Source organism: Talpa europaea (genome assembly GCF_964194135.1).
Source record: "Talpa europaea genome assembly, chromosome: 4".
Taxonomy (NCBI): Eukaryota; Metazoa; Chordata; class Mammalia; order Eulipotyphla; family Talpidae; genus Talpa; species Talpa europaea.
The window spans coordinates 14,609,312-14,630,950 of record NC_140070.1 but is presented as its reverse complement, the minus strand read 5'-3'; the positions used below and the strand labels follow the sequence as shown (position 1 = coordinate 14,630,950).

At 37.9% G+C, this 21,639-nt stretch overlaps 1 protein-coding gene across 1 annotated transcript in view; it reads right to left on the bottom strand.

Moving 5' to 3' along the window:
- SH3RF1 (SH3 domain containing ring finger 1) overlaps nucleotides 1–21,639 on the bottom strand; it is a gene marked incomplete at both ends in the record, with an annotated part of 142,695 nt that overhangs the window by 47,244 nt on the left and 73,812 nt on the right. Inside the window, 2 exons of the mRNA XM_084232146.1 lie at nucleotides 5,204–5,299; nucleotides 6,958–7,233. Of these exons, the coding sequence (XP_084088272.1) occupies nucleotides 5,204–5,299; nucleotides 6,958–7,233 (372 nt within the window). The remainder of the gene's footprint in view (nucleotides 1–5,203; nucleotides 5,300–6,957; nucleotides 7,234–21,639) is intronic.

The window sequence follows — 21,639 nt, the reverse complement described above, 5'->3', positions numbered from 1 at the left end:
AAAATATAAGTGACAGAATATCTTTTTACATTGTTTCATCGACTCTCTGACTATTAAATCAAATACTATTCTTTTGGTCTCATTATTCTTTGCAGCAGAGTCTCCAGGTTAAGAAGTCAAGCTAACGTTTTTATTCTCAGCTCCTCCAAGGTTCACCTCTACAGTTTTAAACCAAACCTCCACTTCTAATTCCTTGGAACACAGAGAGTAGCTCCCTGACTCCACAGCCCTCCAAAGTCCTGACTCCACAGCAGAGGAAGTCAGCATCCCCACTCAGCCACTGAGCTCTCAGAGACTGCACATACGATTTTCCCGTGGCAAGGCTGTTAACACTTGCTTCTTTACTCTAGACATTAAAAATTCTACTATTTGCTTATGGGCAATTATAACAGCTAAAAACAACAAATAACTCATTGAACTATACATTTAAGTATGTGCAGTTTATTATAAGCAACTTACAACAAAATAAAGATATTGGGAAAAAATGAAGATCCTTGACAATAAACTAAGTCCAAGGAGTAATCTCACGCAGGTGAAAATTCATCTCACGATTAGGGAGTCCTGTCTCTATTAGAGGTAAATAATCTGCAGAAGCGCCGAGATCTAATCTATGGCTATGACTGAGTCTGGAAAAATCCTAAATAAGGAATAAACAAACACATTTATTTAAAAAATTTTTTTTCACTGGGGTCACACAGTAGATCTTTTGGCTTTGAGGAATGTAACTTCTTGATGCAAGACCAAGGGTAAACCAATAATAAAATATATGCCTAGGTAGTAAATGACACAAGTTAGGTAAAAAGTATAAAAGTTAGCAACATCCAAAAGCCAGTTTGTTTTTGGCTTAGAACCATTTTTTAAAGTTCTTAGGTTGCTCATTCATTCATTCAACCAACATTTATCAAGAGTCTACCAGGGGCAAGTATTGTACAGGATCTCAGGGGGCCAAGGAAAACCATGAAGACAGATCCTGGCTCTGAAGAGTTCATCTTCTAACAGGGGCAAGGAGGGTCGGTAGACAGTACCCATGTTACCAAATAACAAAACAGAGAGTAGAAAGTGCTGTGGAGGAATAATATTAATAATGGTGAGAATCATAGTTATCACAAACAGCAATCTTTCTAGGTGCTAGGCAGAATATAAGTTTCACTAGAATTAATTTACCCTATGCATGGAGTGGCTCTATGATTTTACAAATGTGGAGACAAAGTCCAAAGTCACCCAATTAGTAGCAGCTGAGACTTGAATCCCAGCCATCTGGAGTCAGAGTCCAAGTTTTTCCTCCAGCACCACACCACTTTGTGTGCAAGGTAAAGTAAAAGAGGAGGAATTACTTTAGGTAAGATGATGAGGGAAATCTGTCAGAAGTGACACTTAAGCAAAAGATCTAAAGAATGAGAAATGTTGCTCTTTTCTCTGGCAGTGACTAAAGAATAAGAATAGTTGCTTATTAGGTCACTACTTCGTTCAATTATTTTCATATTATTTATGGCAAAAGGAGCAAGTTATTTAATTGCTTTTGTCATGAGCAAACTAGGTGAGTGACATTTTAAGCAAATGAGTAGGAATCAAAATAACATGATAGCTAAATAAATATTTATAATTCATTGTAAGACTACAATGCATAATAATGCTTAAAAAAAAAAACCAAACCGCCATATTTAGCACTTACTTCATTCAAACCTTTTGTTTGCTAAGAATCATGTCATCTTTGTCCAAACGTCTGCTAAACTTGAATGAGCTGGCTCTGAATTAATGAGGTCATTAAAATCCTCCATTCTATTTTGGAGAAGACTAGTATTTTTGAACAAAGAAAGGAGCAGACCACTGATTTTTTTTTTTTATAAATGCATTCAGTCCTTGAGAAATATACCCTTTTATACATCTCCTGCCATGATGTCTTTAAGAATTCCTGGGGTTTTCCCCAAGAAACTCTTACTAACTACTATCCAACCTGCTCCCGTCTGGAAAGGCCCTGTCTAAATAGAATCATAACCACTATTCATGGCTTGACCAGGAGGGCATTTGATCGAGAATCTCCAGAAGGAGGAGTGAACAGGCAGAAGGACCCTAAACTCAAAAGCTTAAAGACTTTACGGAACAGAACCTGAGGCCATTTATAGAGTATTTCCCTTCCTCCCTCCCCTCGTTGAAGACCCCACTTCTCTTTTCAAACCTTGAAGAATTTTGCACTTGAATAAGAGGTCATTTGTTTGTCAATCGCTACCACAGGCTGAGGAGGAGAAGAGGCAGGACAACTGAAGAAAGGAAGAGACAGACACTCCAGTAACATTTCTCACTATCTCAGACCTCCAACTCAATTTTTCTTCCTACCTACCTCTAAAAGCTCAGCTTCTTCAATTTTACACCCCCCTCCCTTTAATTCCACAGTTCTACAGCTAAACCACCAACCCCAGAGTTTCTACTCCAGATCTGAATCTACAATCCTACCCCAAAGACCTATCTACTTTAGGGTGTCTGCCACTAGCAAGTACTTTGGCATTTCCATTAATAAAGTCAACAATGAGTAGTGAAGGGGGAATTCCAGCTTCTGCTGACAAGTTATGGCAAATGAAGATGTTTCTCGAGAAACCCAGAATCAAATCTGAACACACTTTCCTTATTATAGGTGAGAGTCTTTATTTGATAATTACTATACTCTGGTATACTCTGGGTTGAAAGCTAATCTGAACTACAAACCACTATGGATAAACACAGCAGTATCAAAGCCTCTGAGATATACAGCTGACTCATGAACAATACTGGTTTGACTTAAAGGAACCACTTACATGCAGATTTTTTTCTTCTATCTGTAGTTGTGCATTCATGGATCCAACAAACCTCTACAATTCTAAGTTATGTGCCAACTCACCACTGTGTGGTAGTTGGCATCACTAGACCTCCATGCACCAGTGCTTTAAGGGTCAATAGCATTATCACACTCTATCTCCTCAAGCCTCTGGAGCTTGGGGGTGGGAGTCAACAGTTTAGAGCAGCACTGAGAAAAAAAGCATCTAACACTGATAAGAGACTTAAATGTCTGTTTACAAGATAAATGAAAATAATGTACAGGGATCTTTTTTGTAACAAAGCCTGGTTTTACATTGAAAACTGTCTGGACCCTGAAGTGGTTAACAGAGCAAGAGAAAAAACATTATTTAAGGGAAAAAAATTTCAGTTTCTGAGGACTACAGTTGGCTTTACCTTTCTGAGACGGCCTTGTGAGACAGTCTACACCTTATTTAAATAGCTGAAGTTCGGTGGGTTGCTATTGAAATCTGCCTCCACTTTATTCCCCTAAAGGCTAAACCAGGTGTCACTAATCCCCAGTTGCCCTGCTCCCCACCAGAAACTTCAGTCTGATGATTTGACATCAAAGAAATGTTCATAGTCTCTGAGAGATAGATGATTTGTTTGCCTTGTCTCAACTGGCAAAATTCTGGTTCAAATGGAGAAAATACTCATTTGAAAGAAGCAAAACAATGAAAATACTTTCCACTTGGGCAGAAATTTACCTTTCCAATTTAAATCAGAGTAAATAATCCTAATGACTCTAAGTGACTCTGGATTTGCTGTGGGTGGACCTTTTATGCCTATTTGCACAATTTTATACCTGCCCCAAAACAAAAGTATAGCAATCCTTTTTCATGCATCATGAACCAAGTATTGGCACGTAATATTGATAATACCTAACAAGTAAAGACAGGCTTTCATTACTAATCTGGTGCTTTCCCATGCTCTTCAGTGTATCTGTTCAAATACTTGGAGATGTTTGTAATTTTCCATGACCCACAGTTAGAATACATAAATAATGTACAGAAAGGCGTGCCCAAGAGTTAAGAATTTTTTCCTTTTGTTTACTTTCAAAGGAAGAAAAAATATTTCAACAAACAGGAACATCTGAAGGGTAAGGATAAAATTCAAGACTTGTACATGGTTTGAATTAGTTTCCCTTGGATATACAGTAGTCAAACTATTTTTAATGCAAACTTTGGCAATCTCACCGTCTGTAGAGGAAATTGAATGCTGGCTACAATGACACAATTTGTCATTTTAGTTTTCAGAATCATGCCAAAACAAATGCCTCAGATAAAAAGATGGAAAACAAGTGAGGTAGTTTTTCTTTTTAACATGCTTAAGATAGAAGCTTTGATATCTTCAAGAACAGAATTATGTTCAAATCCCCCAAAACTCATGCTTGCTTTTACTTTTTGGCTTTTAGACATGCTGGTCTCCCTGAATAGATGTTCTTCCTGCCATAAATATGTACCTTTTCATTTCTTTTCGCCCCTCTATTTATCATAGACATCAACCAAGGCCTCACTTCTCCCCAAAGCCTCATGAGGCCTCTACTATCCTTTTATGGCGGTTTGGACTGTGTTTTATTCTTTGAAAATAACATCAATTTGGTTTTCAGCATGACTAAAGGACATGAAAGCTTACAATATATGATGTAACAAAGGCATACTATAAATTGTAACTTTCTTGTTCATTTTTAATTTAGAGTAACACAAACATGTAACTTTATACATATTCTCGACAAGAATTTCGCTGAGTCAGGTTCACCATAACCTTTCTGAGTAAAGCTGATTTTAAAAGGGGAGAGTGCTAAGATGCTGATGCAATGGAGCGGAGGGGCATTCTTTCATTTATTTGAAGTTTTCGGAGGCTGCCTCTACACATCATTACTCCAGTTCTGATGATGTGGCAGATAAAGAAAGATGCAAACAAATAAACAGATACACTCATGACTCCCCCCACCCCACCCAGAAACTGGTAAATGGAGTAGAAACAGTACAGGCACCAACTGGAAGCATACAATAACATCTCAGGACTTGCAGGAATGCTTTTAGCAGGGCACAAAGTAAAGAGTTTCAAACATCTCAGTCTTCAGTTATTGTGGGGCAGGATGGAGGAATTCATCCTAATCCAGCCAATGATCTGGAATGGGGTGTTTCTGCTGCCTATATAGTGAGGACTATATTTTTTTCTTAATAAATAAGGTTTTTATCTTTTCCCTCCAGTTTTATTAAGATATAACAGAAAATTAAAATTGTACTAATTAAAGGTGTACAACATAATGTTTTGCTGTTTTATACGTTGAAAAGTGATGATGAGAGCTTAACATTCAGATTGCATAATTACAATTTTTTTTTTACTGAGCTGGATACTAAATGATTGATGTTCCTACAGATTTGCTTACCTCAACATATGAAATTGGAAATATTCCTATTTTGTCGGCCAGCATGCCTTCAGCCCAGTTTTCATCCACTCTGCGAATCACAGTCAGAACATCATCCTGAAGAAACAGCAAACATTAGTCCACCTGGTCACATTAAGACACTTGCCACTTAATTTCCCTTTCAAAGGGGCTCAACTGTTGAAAATACATGAATTAAGATGATACAACAAATCTTTGGTGCAGGAATCCAATGTCTGCATGAACTAAATGGCAACTACCAACCAACATGGGGTCATTTCAGGCAGTGGTAAAATTATGAACCCCTCTACACCTGCTTATTTTATTTATATTTATAAACAACAACCTCAAGTGCTACCCATCCCAGCCTCTAGTATTTCTTTTATAAATTGATTTGTAGGATTTTCTCACTTTCTCTCTGATAACACATCAACGTCCATTTAAATGTGTATTTTTCTGTGTTTCTTTACAAAAAAGACAAATCTCCTGAAAATCCAAATTTTATCAATCAAATCTTCAATTCAGTGACATATATTCCTGGATCTTTTTCAGCAAAGAAATCTACATATAAAATAAGGACATAAAAGTGTTTCACTGTTATCATAATTCAGAGACTTAAAATTCCTAACTGGCGTACGCACTTTGTAAAGTAGCTTAGAATTAAACTTAGGCTATACCTATTTACAATAGCTAAGATATAGAAACAACCTAAATGCCCCAAAACAGATACATAATTCAAGATGATGTGTTATACATAATGAATGGAATACGACTCATGGATCAAAAAAGGTGAACTCGGGCCTCCCCAGTGGCGCAGCAGTTGAGCGCTGGGTTGCCAAGCTGCCCGCAGCCTCTGCGGCGCCGGTTCGTTCCCCGGCTGCTCCCCGGCCACCGGAGGAGGGTCCCGCCTGGCGCGCAGATCTTTCCTGCGGCCCACTGCTCCCCTCAGCAGTGTACTTCGGTCCTTCTGCCTGCTCTGCTCCCTGCTCTGGCTCTAGTGAATTCTCTCACCCTCCCGCGCTTCTGACTGTACCCAGTGCATGTATAAACAAAAACAAACAAAACAAATAAATATATAAATAAATAAAAACATGCCTCTATAAAAAAAAAAATTCTAAAAAAAAAAAAAAGTGAACTCATGCCACTTGTGGCAACACAGATGAAGCTGGAAGGGGTTGTGCTAAGGGAAATAAGCCAGGAGAAAGATAAATACCAGATGGTGTCACTTATATGTGGAACACAGAGAAACCAAAAAAGAAAAAAAAAGGGGGGGGGGTCAGACAAAGACAAACTTTAAAACCAATCCTTGATAGCTGAGCACAGATCTAAGATATCTAACAGGGGAGGAGCAGGGAATGTTATGGGGGAGAGAGGAGCACAATGGACTATGGTGGAGGACACAGAGCCACAGTGACGACACCTGAGGGGAGAAATCTTACACTGTCAAAAGAATCAACAGGAATGTAAAATAATGATACATCATGTAATTAATCAAGGCTCTAGATATGAAAATGATACTACATAGGGTATCAACCAAAATTATCTTTCCTACAGACAGTCTATGCCCAAAATTACTTTCTTTGTGATTTTAAGACTATCTCCACGGTTTTTTTTTTTGTTTGTTTGTTTTTAAGTACAGTGAGATAGTTCACAAAAACCTACTGTATCTTTTTGCAAAAGGACACAAAGCCATCCTCTCGTGTATCCAGGCACAGAGAAAGGACTGGCAAATGAGAACAATCTCGCTCTAACTTTACCTTTGCAAATGGAAGGCAATCTTTGTCTGCTTCCTTGTCTTTCACTTCAAAGTCATAAAGTGCTTTGCACTGAGGTGGAGGCTGAGGTAAAGGTTTGATAATCTGCACAAAATTGGTGGGGAAAAAGCCATGTATGCCGTTGACTTCACCGTGGTACCAATTTTCATCCACTTGTCGCCGTAAAATGATGATGTCCCCTTTGCTAAACTTAAGGTCTCCAGGCTCCTTGCCTTCATAGTTGTATAACGCTTTGGCACATGGTAACTGAGGTATACCCTAAAGGAAAGAGATGAGTTATAATGAAAAAAATGTCCAAAAATGCCTGTAAATTTAACTTTGTGTATTATTGTTAGTAAATCAAGGTCAAATCAACAATTTGCCCTAGGAAGAAAAATCTCATTGCATCATCAAGAAAGAGCAAACACAAATAAATGTCACAGTGAGAAAAGCACAGGAGTCCAGCCATTACCCTCTGCCATTTAACCTTCTATTCCTAAATTTAATTCAGTTGGGAGCTACAGCCTTGTGTGAGGTTTTCAGTACATGGACATATATCTGCTGAGTCTGGTTCCCTGGTGTAAAATTCAAAAACTCATAAAATCAAAATTTCCGATATTAACTACTTTACTCAGCAGGATAAATGATAAGCACTGGGAAGAAAAATTTAAACAGAAGCACAGTTTAGGAATTTATTCATTGTTCTTAAGCTTGAGTGATATGAGTCAGAGTTTGGCTCTTTTCTTACCGCTTTTAATGGGAACAGTAGATCTTATTCTTTCATGAACTCAACCAGGATTTATTGAGGGTCTACTATGAGCCAGGCCTGGACCCCAACAGTGAGTAAGATAGTCAGAGACTCTGTTCTCTAGGAGTTTGTAATCTGTGCTCAGACAGACATACATCTTTTACAGTCTGTATACCATCATGCCACTTGGCTCTCTCCAGGGGAGAGAGCACTGTTAGGCTGATATGCTAATAGATGAGGCTTTAAATATTATTGCATTACATTACGGTTTTAAATGACAGCTTTAAAAATGTGTGTGTGGCCCCAAGGCAATCTAATCATCACATGGATTAAATATGACACTTCCTGATGGCACTGTAGGAACTGAGCATCAGTTGTCACGCTAAGATCTCTGGGGCTCCCTGGGACACTGTTGTCTATCACTGATTGAGACAATAAATGGCAAGTCAAACATAACTAGAGGAAATCGGTGAATGAGATTCCTGGGTTCTGCTTTTCATGTACTTACTCATTCACCCAGAAAACATTCAAGCATTTACCTTTTACCAGGCAATGTGCAAGGGCTGAGAAATTAAAGAGGAATAGGGCATAGGTCTCCTCTTTAAGGGATAAGATATAAGAAAGTTATAATAAAGTGAATTGAATTTTGTAGATAGACAATGCAAGCATAGAGATATGACACAGGAGTAGAGAGCACAGGTCTCAGGCTTAGTGGGGATGGTGGGGAATAAATCACTTCCTGGAGAAAGTGACCCATGAGTCAAGTCTTAAAGTCTACACAGGAGTAGCCAGGCAGAACAAGAGCACAGAGTGCAAGCATTCCAGGCAGAGGAGAAGGCACCAGGACAGATATGGAGTGTGTTGTGTGGAGGGACTGTGGTTTGATGAAGAATGCAATGCTCCTGGAGATTTATTCAGAGATCTCAAGTATAAAAAAGGTAGGCAGAGGTTAGCTTATTGGAGGGTCTTGAATGTCGTGTTAAAGTTTCGAAGGCTGTGTCCTTTGGGCAGTGATAAGCCACTCCTGGGTTTGAAGCACAGATGGCCACGATAAGAACCATGTCTCATGCCAGCAAAATCAATCTGGCAGCAGGGTAGAAAATGAACAGGAAGTGGCCAGGCAGGCAGCGGCTGTGTGCAAAGCACAGATCTAAACTAATTGAAAAAAAAAAAGTTTTTAAGTTTAATCTTTCTAATGGAATAGAAGCATTCTTATTACTGTCTTCTCCCTAGCCTTCACCTCAAAAAAAAAAAAAAACCAAAACAAAACAGTGGATCAAAGTTTTACACCTTTGATATAAACAACAGACCTTCATAATATAGTTTTAAAATTCAGTTTAGTGTCTAGTGAGAGATTTGGAGTCTGGCCTACTCATACGTCCAACTTTTTTGTTAACTATTTTATTTGCCTGAAGAGGAATAGCCGATTCTTGGCTTTCAAAATGCTACTGGCAGTCATCTTGTCTTGGCTTGGTCCATGTGAGGTTGTGTTTGGTTAATCAGACTTGCTCTGAGGCCAATACCCCAGGAAGGAAGGCAAGAGCTGCACCTTCCAGAACTCCTGACACCCTCACATGCCCTCTGACTTTCAGACCCTGCCTGGAGATCCTGCCTCTGACTCCGGTGAGGCAGCTTTGACCTGATCTGGTAAACAAGTCTGCTGTGCTCTTTGCGTTTCTGCAGGAACCCTGGTTTTCCACAACCCTGGAACTCTGACCACATTACTCGGTGTCCACCTGTATAGAAGTAGCAATTCCAACTACTGTCTAAGAGCACAGAGATGCCTCACTACATCCTCCATGTCACTCTGCATGTCTTGAATTCTGGTTATCACAGTGTAATGTTTTTTCCCAAAACAAACACAACAATAAATAATATGTTGAGAGACAGAAAAAGAGTGAGTGAGTGAGCCAGAGGCAGAGACCTGAGAAGCATCAGTGCGCTCTGGGCTCACAGCTAATGGGACTTAAACACCAGTGAAGGATAAGGCAGGCAGCACAGAACCCAGAGCCAGAATTCCTGCGCCTGGAACCCAGAGTTCAAGCATTCCTAGCTGTGTGATCTTGGGCAGGGTAAGTTCTCTGTGCCTCCATTTCTTCATCTGGGATGTTGTGAGGATTTTGTAAATTAATGTATGTAAACCACTACAAATGGCCCAGCAGGCGATAAGTGCTACAAGCATGAGCTCTCATTGTCAGCGTCATCACCCCATGTGAAAAGCCTGTTCATCAGTGAAACACAGCACCTGAAAATGTATTTGTCTCTACACAGCTGGATGCTTTTCCTTTTGGACAAAATTCACATAGCAATTACACTTTTAATACATATTCACTGTATAACAATGCAAAGAATGTTCCTCCTAGGAAGTGCTTGGGATTTTGAAATGTGCATTTCTGAAGCACACATTTGTTTTCTGAGTGGAATCTATTCATCTTCTGGTTGAACAGAAGAAATTACAAATTCACTGACATGCACCGTTTAATAGGGGATGGCATTTTAGATGTGGCTGTAGTTCATCTTGACAGCGCTAATGTAAGGCACTGGAAGCCTGCATGAATTAATTGAAAATCCTATTACCAACTCAGTGACAAATAACTCTATTCACCATTATGGCCTGTTCTCTCGATTTTTCCCTACCTCAATTAGCTCTGTTTGGCCCACTTTGTCCAAACCCATGCCAGCCAAATCCATGCATCAAAATACAGATTTAGCACTCTTAGAAACCACTCTGAACTGCTCTTTGAAGAGGTCTGTAAAACTCCAAGGAACTCACATGTGGCTCTTTTGTGATATGTTGATGTGGCAGTGAAAGAATTTATTTCTTCACAGATCAATTCTGTATATCAGTGGTCAAAGGGACTTCTTCACTTATCTACCAAAGCAAATCTATTAAGTATTCTTAAAAAATCATGAAACATTCTTAACACAAGGAATATTAAAGATAAAAATTATGATGGTGAATTACATGATGATTAGCCCAGTTACGTCCTGTGACTACACAGACTGGCTACATCTTGACTGCTAAGGTTTCTTCAGTGATCAATAACCACAGAGAGAGAATCATAATGCCACTCATTTGTGCATCTGGCTGTGTTTTTCTAGGGTGAGTTTTTTTTTTTTTCCAATTAAATTCAAAGAGGCTAAAAAAGTCAGTTTGTGTCAAGTTTCTCAAAAGAAACCTTTCCACATTAAATAAAATGAATTCTACTTTGATTTCAAATCATGCAAAGTTCAGTGATCTTTAAAAGACTTATTCCCACACAGACTGCAGATGATTAAGGATAAATGGTTAAACGACTTGGAAGAGCAATAAAAGAATGCATTTTCCTCCTGCAACATCTGAAGGATAAAGCCAAAACAATTGGTTTGATAGCCCAAGACTACTCTTGAGGGTAAAATGCGTCTGGAGCCCACGGAGGCCCTGCCTTCTCATTCATCTCCCCAGAAAGGTCTCCGAGTCGTGTCATCACCCAGGCCCTCTGCCCTCAGAGCCTCCGGCAGCCTTTCCATACTGCTGCCTTTCTTCTGTATCCTCTCATCAGGCCACGGCCCCCTGAGGATCTGCAGAGCTTACATTTCACTTGGCTACACATAAAAGGGAGCTTAAAAGCAGGGAAAGCAAGAGAGAAACTGACTCTGCAGTCTAACCTTGGGTTTGCAGCTGTCATTCATATTGCCAGTGTTATCAAAAAGCTTGGTGATTTAGACAGGTGAAGCACTGTAATGATTCTTAATTTGAAATACATTTCAATACACAGTTACTACTTTATTCATATGAAAAAAAGGATAAATGTGACAATGGGCCAGTTTTACTTTCCAAATAATTTCTGCTTCAACATTATACATATAGGTACTTTATAAGACATTAAATTAAGGTCTCATGAGACCTGCACACAAATATTTTTCATTCAATGCTTTACACTCCATCAAGTGTATTCCAATGTATTTGGCAAAGGGCTACTTGATGATCTAGCTAAGATTCTAACAGGTAAATAAAACATTCACTGCCAATTTATTTTATAGACTCTTAAATGCCAGTCCCCCAGATATACAAGCAAGACGGGCCTCTTTAAATTCAAATTCCTTCATGCATTTCTTACTGCTCCATAAAGTAAGAAAGATTCAGTGACCTACTAAAAAAGAATATCCAGAAGATACTCTTGTCATGGAAACAGCAATAAAGTGTGAATAATTTAATAATTTTGCTATCTAAATTGGCACAAACTCCAGCTACTCCAACTTGACTTTCAAACACTTTCTAGAAAGAGACACAAGAAAATCGTAACAATAGGAAGTACTGGACATGGGATTGTACTTTGTACTTTAAGGAGCAAAATGGGTTGAGAAAATAATTTTTTAAATGTTCTTCATATGACAAAATACATATTGGTTCTTCCCTGTAAGGTGAAGTTCTATAACAATAAAATAATGGTATTTCATAAAAAACAAGGTTCTTTATTAGTTATTAAATCTTATGCATTGTTCTCAAAGACATCTAGGCTGTATTGTCAGGCAAATATTATTTGACCATCACTTGAATGTTTCAACTTTAAGATAACAAACATCCAAGATGAATTCTCCATTTTACCTGAAGAATATTAGAAGGGATCGAGAATCTCCTAATTCCACCAAAGTCCATCTTTTAATCTGTCTCCTTTTACATTTATTCATCAAAGCACTGTCCTGGGTATTTTTATATGAGGATTGCTTTAAGCCACTTCCCACCCACCTAAAATTTGCCACATAAAATGGTCTCTTCAGACCAACTTAAATCTGCTAGCGTTCTGAGATAGCAGTGTAGATAAATAACAATGAAAAGTGTATTTTCTTCATTCACATTTGTTCTTTTTGATCTGTATTCTATTCTCCTGTGCCCTTTTCGTGCATACTTATTTTCATTAGTTTTCTTTATAAGTAGGCCATTCAACTCTCCTGGTGTTTCTATCCCAACATGTGAACAAATAGCAGTTGTTTATTAGTTATTCAATACTGTTTAGAGGCATTTTGGTTTCGAGAAGGAGTGGAGGAGGGAGGGGGGAAAAAAAAACCTAGGTGAGAGCGAGAAGTGAAAAAGCAATAGCTTTCTTACCAATTTCCCTAGACGGAACCACTGATTCTTAAATGGTAATACACACTCATTTCCCTAATCAATTTAATCGAATATTTCTTCAAATGTAAACACATAATAAAGTTAATTGAGGTCAAAAGATTATGTTCCAACATCCACAGAGAAAAGGAAGAGCTGAGTTTTCCAAACTTAAGAAAAAATAATATGAGACTCCGTTAATTTTTCTTCTAGAAACTAGAATATTGAGAACAGACCAATGCATCTGCTGGCCACTCCTAAGTCCCCTCTTCTCCTTGTCCAGGAGAACCTGAGGGGGCACAGTTGGAAAGCCAATGTTGTAAGGGGAGAAGTGGACTAAAGGAAATTGTTTAGGAAATACCTACATTTAAGGGATTAGAAACACTCAAAGAATTCAAGAGGTAGTAAGAGAATCCCAAGAATACAACCATAGTAGCAAGAATAATGACTGCACCATGGTCTTATGCACATCACCTATGTCTTTACAATCTGGAGAAGTAATCCCCAATTCCTTCTTCAATCAAATTAACTTTGAAAACCATGAATTTTACAGTTTATGGTGAATCCACTTGAATTTACTGTTCACTTCACATTTTCCACCCTCAGCAAGCAAATCAGTCTACTGTCATCACCTCCACCCCAAACATGCTATCTTTCCTTGCACCAGGCTAAAGGTTTGTGTGTATTCGCCGCCCCCCCCCCCAAATTCATATGATAGAATTTGAAATGCTAATCCTTAATGGTGACAAAATGCAAAGGTAGGGCTTTGAGAGGTGCTGCTTAGGTCACGCGGTCAGGGTCAGAGCCCGGCGTGGGAGCAGTACTTTTATAGAAGAGACCCACTGAGCTCCCTCCCTAACCCGGTTCTGCCTTGCGAGGATACAGCAGGAAGGTGCCAGCTATGAACCATGAAGAGGACCTTATGTTCTGGAAATGGGCAGTTGCGTGCTTTGCACGAAGCAAATCAATGGCATTTGGAAAATGTGTAACAAATTATGCTGAAAACCACAGCAAACAAATATTTTCCTTATAAACTCATTTGGTGGTTATGAGAAAATGGTCGTGTAGCTGATATATAACTTTTTTCTTGGATGACCTTACAATGGGAGTATCCAACTGACAGAGAAATCATTAAAGAAAACAAATCTTAGGAATTTCTCTAAGGGGGCTAGCAATAGAGAATGCAGTCACCGAAATAAAATGCAGGAAATTCATGTCACTCACTGCCCTGAATATTAGTTTTCTGTTTCATCACATGTTTAATAATTACAATAGTATTTGCAAAGATTGGGAAAATTCCCTGCAGTAACTTGAGCTACATTTGAGGACTCATAGCAGGATGAGAATATTTCCTGGTAAAATGTCAAGTTTCTATCTATTTGGAAAACAGTTTCATTCCTGGCAAAGTATCTGCCCCTGTCCTAGCCTAAGTCTACTACCTATCCCTGAGGGCATGAGGGTTAGATAGAGGCCAACTCTACATGGCCCTTGTCTAATCCTTACGGAAACCTAGGAGAGTCAGGAATAGGGGATGCATTTGTGGGGGAGGGGGGTGTAGAGGGGAACACGACAGGTTTTAATATGAAATGACAGGTTTTAATATGAAATAGAAAGATTAGGTAAGACTTCAATCTAATTCAATTGCCTGGTTTTAGATTTGTTCATTGAATGGTGTCATTCATACCCTAGAGAGAGTATTCTCAAAGAATTTGAATGATATTCAATGTGAAAAATGATTCACAGTTTCAGAATAAAACAACATCAGAATAGCCTCATATATATATGGACAATGAGATAAATGTGTCAAGTATTGCTGGATCAAAGGAATTCAAGTATAAATTTTATCTCAATGGCAAAATGTTTTAAGTAGCAGCATTTAGGGGGAAAAAAACAGAAATGACCACATATAACAAACAGGTAACTATGTATGTCGCTGGAAGAAAAGATACAAAGTTTTACAGTGAATAACAAACTATAATGGCAATCAAAAGAATGGCAAAACTGGAAAAAACCAAACAAGAAATCTGAAGTCCAGGAATATGAAGACCGATGCCTGGAAAGACAGATAACACTCCATAAGAAAACCATTGCTAAGGTACAAAAAGAAGTGTATATAATATAGAGTTTCTGCTACACCTGACCCTACACTTAGCAACAGTTAGTCTCTCGCTTGAAGACCAGGACACATTCTGAGTCGCATAAACAAAGGAATAGGTAACTGCAACATGATTGACTGGAGGAGAAGTTAGAAAATATGGCAAACAAGCCATAGTAACTGAGACATATTCATGGGGCAGTCGTAAAGTAAGTCTTCAAATACAATGAACAAGTCTTGCGCAGAGAAAATAACTTGGCTTCACAGTCACTTAAGAAAAAATACAGGCTTAAACTGATACATGTGCTGTTAAGGTGGCATAAAACAGTCTCGCAGCAATGGATCATGCTTTACCGAAGACATTTAAAAATAGGACAGCCTCAGGGGTTTGGTTCTACCCAAAGGTAGAGGATCAGATTATGATTTATGATCTCTAGTGATACCAAGATTTCTTTGGCAATCAGATCATTTGAAAGATTGATTTTTATTCTTGATGATGTCATCCTTTGTTCCTTATTAGTGATGGAATCTCAACAATAAAGTAAGCTTAAGGTAGGAGAGAGTTTCCAGGGAGGAGACATTTGTAAAGAAAGCAAAATGAAAATATGAGTGAGTGTGCAAAATCCAGCCTAGGTATATCGACTGGCAATCCGGCAATCCCTGACAAAATCATTAGGGAAGGCAGAGGCAAGCTCAGTTGTGGTCAAGCACACCCAATTCCTTTTATCCTATTGTATTTGTATCAAAAAGGTAACACTATGTGCTACTGTTACTATTCTTCAAAGGACTGTTCTGTTAGTCAATTAAGTCTAAAGTTTACATAGGGCAGTGAATAACTAACATCCTCTATTTTGAAATGTATCTATTACAAGGACATAAAACCAATCCTCTAAAACCCAAAGGGTTGAATCAGTCTTTAAAATTATTAATTCTCTTTTTCATTAAAAAATCCATCCATCCCTATCTATATGCACGTTTGGAATTTTGGTTTTCATAAAAGAGCAAAAGTATTAACTAAATGTAGAGCCAAGGAACACAATTCCTTTAACTAAGTTCTTCCACCTTTGATTAAGTCTGCTGAAAATAAGATGCTTTAAAAATATTTGTAAATATTCTGTGGTTACTAGAAACACTAAATGCCTTTATTCTTATTTTCTCTTTCATGTTTATGCAAAACATACTACTGTTGAGAAAAAAGAAATACCCATTTACAGTAAATAATTTTGCCAATAGAGGATTTTAAAACAAGCAATTTTATTGAAGCATTCCTCCAGAAAAAGTAGCCCATTTTAAATATAATGATCACCAAAAAAAAAAAAAAAAAGTAAGAAACTCAAGGGGAAAAGATTTTGTAAGTAAGCCAATTCTGACAAATCCAAATCTAATTATTTTATTTTCCCTCAAATAATTTAAATGGTAGGTAATAAATTATAGGTGTTTCAACCATAATGAAGCATTATATATGAATGATAGCTTTTTATAATTTCTAGGTGATTACTACATAAGAATATAAAGTGATAAGTCTGTATGCACCCATCTGAGACTACTTTAATTAAAGATTTAATATATACTATATAAGACAACAGATCATTCAAACTGTATTTATAATAGAAAAGTTGAGATAAGAAAAATTGATCTGAGATGGCCATGTCAATATAGTTTTAAAACATCTACTAATACGCCACATCTGCATTCTTTTCTAAAAATTCTTTAACTAAATGTTTCTTTGGGAAATGCAACTAGTTTTTCATGTTCGCCAGGTTGTGAGTTACTTGAGGGCTAGGGCGGGATCTCATTCATCTTTGTACCTGGACAGCCCAACACACAGCAGAGAATCTATTGGTTAGATGACTGCTTTTCAGTTGCCTCTACTCCACCCACCCTACAGAGATCTGACAGATTCACCTTCTAAAAGTGTAGTTTTTATCAGATCATCTGTCCCATCAGCCATTTTTTAATTGGTTTACTAGCAGACTTAGCTCCAATCCTTCTTTTTGGCATTTAAAGTGCCTATAATGTGACTCCCAAACTATGTTCTCCAAAAGGTATTTAACATTCTAACCAAGATTCCTACTATTTCCCCTGATACTGTCTCTCTTTTCCCACTCCCTGGGATTTCTCTCTGCATGCTCTTCCTCAGACCCCAGACTCACTTGTCAAAAATCAACATATCCCTCAAGACACAATGCAAATACAACATTCCTAAGATCCTTACTGCCTACTATAGACATATACTCCTCCCTTTGAACCCCAAAAAGTTTTGTTTATAGTTCTCTGTTGGCATTTGAGTACTTCAACAATATTGCTACCAGACTGAAAATCCTTCAAGGGCAGAGACTGTCTTTTATGCTATCTTGAATCAGATACAGAGTCCTGTGTTTTTTCTTATAAGTAGTAAACATAATTACTGAAATGAATTAGATCAGTGACCCTCCCCTTGGCAATTCTTCTTGCTCTTACTATACAACTCTCAGAAAGAGGAAGCTGGCTCTCCACTCCTACCTTGCACCCTCTCTTCACACAGGCAGTCTGTGTTGGTGTTAGATTCTCCAGACTTCTACTTAGGACATGAGTACAGAGGTCTGTATGCTACTTGCCTGTATGTGCCCACCACATGGAAGGTCAGGGGCACTGACATGGGTGTCTGCTTGTATTTTTTTTGTTATCTGGCCTTAACTAGCTAGGAAATCAGAGGCAGTTGTTTGCAGTGGAGGGCTAAATACATGTGCTTTAATTGCCTGAGCGGCCTCCCTCCCAAGGTCACATCAAAATAACAAAAAGTATTTAAAAAAATAAACAGGGCAGTTCTCGAAAATAAGGTAAACATCTAGTAGTGTGCCAGAAAAATTCAGAAACTTCCAGAAGAATGAAAGCAAGCAGAATGAGAAAAATTTCCATGGTTAGATAGAAAACCGTATCAGGCCAAGGCCAATGACCTTCCTCATGAAGTCAAGTCCATATCCCACAATAGAAGGAATATAAACAAAGATGAAAAATGACTAAAAATGCTGAGAGATGAAAGATCAACAGTCATCTAAAATGAGTTTCAGAAAGAGGGAATAGACAATAAGGGTTCGGAGAAGAATTATGAAAGAAATACAGTAACAGGAGAAATTTTTCACAAGTTAAAGACCCTCAAGATCTCAGCTACAATAATAGTCTAAATGAGGTTTCAAAGCCCTTATCCAGGCACATCTCACTTCATTTCAAAACTACAAAGGTAAGGGGAAGAAATTCTAAAAGACTCAGAGCAAAGAGTTTACCACTACCAGAACTGCGATGGAATATTCTTGGCAACAATATTGGATAAAAGAGAACAGACCGATGCCTTTCGATTTCTAAAAGTACACGATTTAGAAAATCTCAGGCAGCTGAACTGTTAAATATGAATGTGGACAAAATACAGACATTTTTGAACACACATAAAGTGTCAGAAAGTTTATCCCCTGTGCATTTCAAATGAAAAAAAAAAATTATCTAAGGAAGTTAACTCTCATCCTACCCCCTAAAAAGCCCACAGAAGAATCCTAAAGAAAAATACTGGTGGCTGAATATAATCTAGAAGAAAGGAAGAAATGGAAAATAACTTAATGAAGATCCAATGCATTTAGAAGTTGGATTCATCCCACTTGCAGAGGGACAGGATCTAATAATGGAGGTTGCATTTCTTTCTGTTTGGTCCAACCACACTAGAGTGAACGGTTATATAATCACAATACTACAAATGCGGTTTCAATTTTTAGATGCAACCTCCACACAAATCAAAAAAGAACTAGTTTTAGTGACATATTAGAATGCTATAAACTGAAATCATATAAAAAATATATAGTGAACAAAATCAAGAGTAGAGACTGGGAGATGTGAAGTGAAAGAAGTAATCTAAACTGTATCAATTTAAAGTATCTGAAATTGATATTGTCTAAAGCTAAGAAGTCAAGAAGTAGAAAAACTATTTGAGCTTGGAAGGTAACCAGTAGAAACATTAAAGAACAGGAAATTGTATAAACACTTATCTCTGGAAATTTCAACTGAGTTATGAGAAGGTGGACACTTTTATTTATAGTCTACAATATATATGTAGGTGTATATTCTCTATAATGGAAAGATAAAACTAAAAATGAAATGCCTAAGGAAAAATGCAGTGTGTAAAATTCTAATGTACTCCTATATACTTTAATATTATTTATTAAGTAATTCAGACATACAAAGATAAATAATAAAAGATAACCCTGTACCCACAACCTAACTTTAGGGAAAAAAATATTATATATGCAGTTAAAGCCACGTATGTTTTTCTCCATTAATCTCACAGAAGCCTTTAAAAGAAACTGAAGAGAAGCTAGGTATACGCACTGCCTATTCCCACTCCCAATTACTCCTATTATCAATTAGGATATTCAGTTGACTAAATAACTGGCTCCAGTACTTTATTGAAATATCAATACAACATCAGTAAAACAATGCCTCTTGTTATTCAGACACTTAAATTTGAAATACAGATTTTTTTGTTTATTGTGCTAGGTATGGATATAAAAAAGGAGCAAGTGTCTACAATAAGTTCAGTTGTTAAAAACAAGATATTAACTCTCCACAATCGTGGCCCTCATTTCAACAAGACCTTGTGATTCAGTCCATTGGTGTGATTGCACCTTAAGCGTGTATGTCTAGGACCCGGCAATCCTGAGATACTGTAACCATGGAGCCTAGAGAATTAACTGTGTGTGCTTTGGAGAAAATACAAATGTCAACACTCCTCATCAATTCAAGAGGGGGGAGCTTATGGAACTTGTGAAATATGTGGAAATCACAAGGCACAAATACCTACTTCTTGTGCAAAATGAAAAAGCGAAAGTGTGATCTCAACTATCATTTACCTATACAAAAGCTACTTTTGAAGAGTAGAGGCTAGCAAGTAGAAAAGAATATGGATTCTTAAAGCCGTAATCACCAAAACTTGATTAACCAGAAACAAGATTTTAAGGTGTTTAAAATAAAGTCACCCCCTCATTCTCAGACTCTTTTAAAAATCTAAGCACAGCTGGCACCACCAGCACAGATCTGACTGTATAAGGATACAGCATGCTTCAATTTTAATTTCCCTTGAGTCACTGTGTGCAGCACGTGTCTGTGTGTGCGTGTGTGTGTCTGTGTGTGTAAGGGAGAGAGGGGATGCATACCTGGTGCAGCCCTACCCTGAGAAAACAATAAAAAAAAACTGATGCTTTTCCAAGTTTAATGAGCACAGGGACCACTGGTACTCTTATGCTGTGCAGATTCTGATTCAAGAGAGCTGCCTGGGGCTGAGCTGCATTTCTCACAGGTGCTGCTCAGGGACCCACACTTGTGCAGCACAGACAAGGTTGGGTCTCCTTCCCAAATGCCTTAGCCGGTTCTTCTTCCTCACCTGCCCTAGGACTCAGTCTCCTGACAGTTTCTCTTTTTTAACATAAGGAAGAATTTTTTTGAATAATGAGCTGGTCAACAGGAAGTGTCCAAGAGGAGGCAGCTAATCCTTCTCTTAGTAATTGCCCAGCAAATGACTGATTTAGGAGGGGGTTCAGGGTTCCCCTCTTCTCAGCACTATTCCTCAACAACACATGTGTCCAATACATCTGAACACCTACTTCAAATTCACAGCTAAGAACCCTGAATGGTAATTCCTACACTCCTCACAGCAGCACTTGTTTAGCTGCATTAGAAAGGATGATAAGCCATCTTTAGGCACAGCATTTGCATGTAATTCAATTATTACAAAACAAAGATATTATGCCATCTATGTGAGCTCTGCATACAAATGCCTGATAGATTCAAGTGCCCCATAATTAGGGTTTTGTTGGTTTCTTTGTCTTCCAATTTAAAATTCTTTCAGAAAACACAGGTTTTTTCCTAAAGATGTCCTCAGCTTGTACCCTAGAGATCTTTATAAACACCCACTTGTACCAAAGGAGACATTTTTCATCCTGTAATTAAATAAGAAGGCATAAACTAAACAAAGAACAATACTTGCAAGAACAGAAACAAAGTTATAAAATTAAGCACTGAAAGTTCCCCAGGCAGATTTTAAATACACAAAATAATTTGTAAACGCAATGAAAGTTTATTAAACAAAGAACATCTATAATCCATTGCATATGTCCATATCACTAAAAGGACTCATCTAATAAGAGGTATTTTAATTTTACAATGAGGCACATTTTTACTGTGTTAACAGTGTGACCTACTTTTTTTTTAATGAAATACGTTTTAAAAATCTCCATTTTCAAGTTGTTTACATGTATGTAGGCAGGTCTCCATGAAAGGGTGAAAAGAAGAAAAGAGCTTGCCCGTAGTTCACAGATACAGTTCCCTGTATATCTGAGTGGAAAACACTACGTGTGCATATAATGCAAACACATGTATGGCCACTCACTCAAAAAGCTAATAGATAAAAGTGGTAAAATCTTAGTTCTTCCAGATGACACTCTTGTGATTCTCTGGAAGAAGGAAATCACAGGAGGCTGAGAATCACAGGGATCATCGGGCCCAGTCTCACGCATCAGGACAGGAAGTTGAATTGAATGCCTCAAAGCACACAGCTGGCTAGTGGCAAAGTCAAGACCCTAAAGCCCAAGGACATGTTACCTTACATGGAAAAGCAACTGAGCAAATGGGATTAAGAACCTTGAGATGGGAGAGGCAATACTGGGTTACCTAGGAGGGTTGAATGTAATCACAGAGCCCTTAAAATAGGGGAACTCAACACAGTTGAGTTCAGAG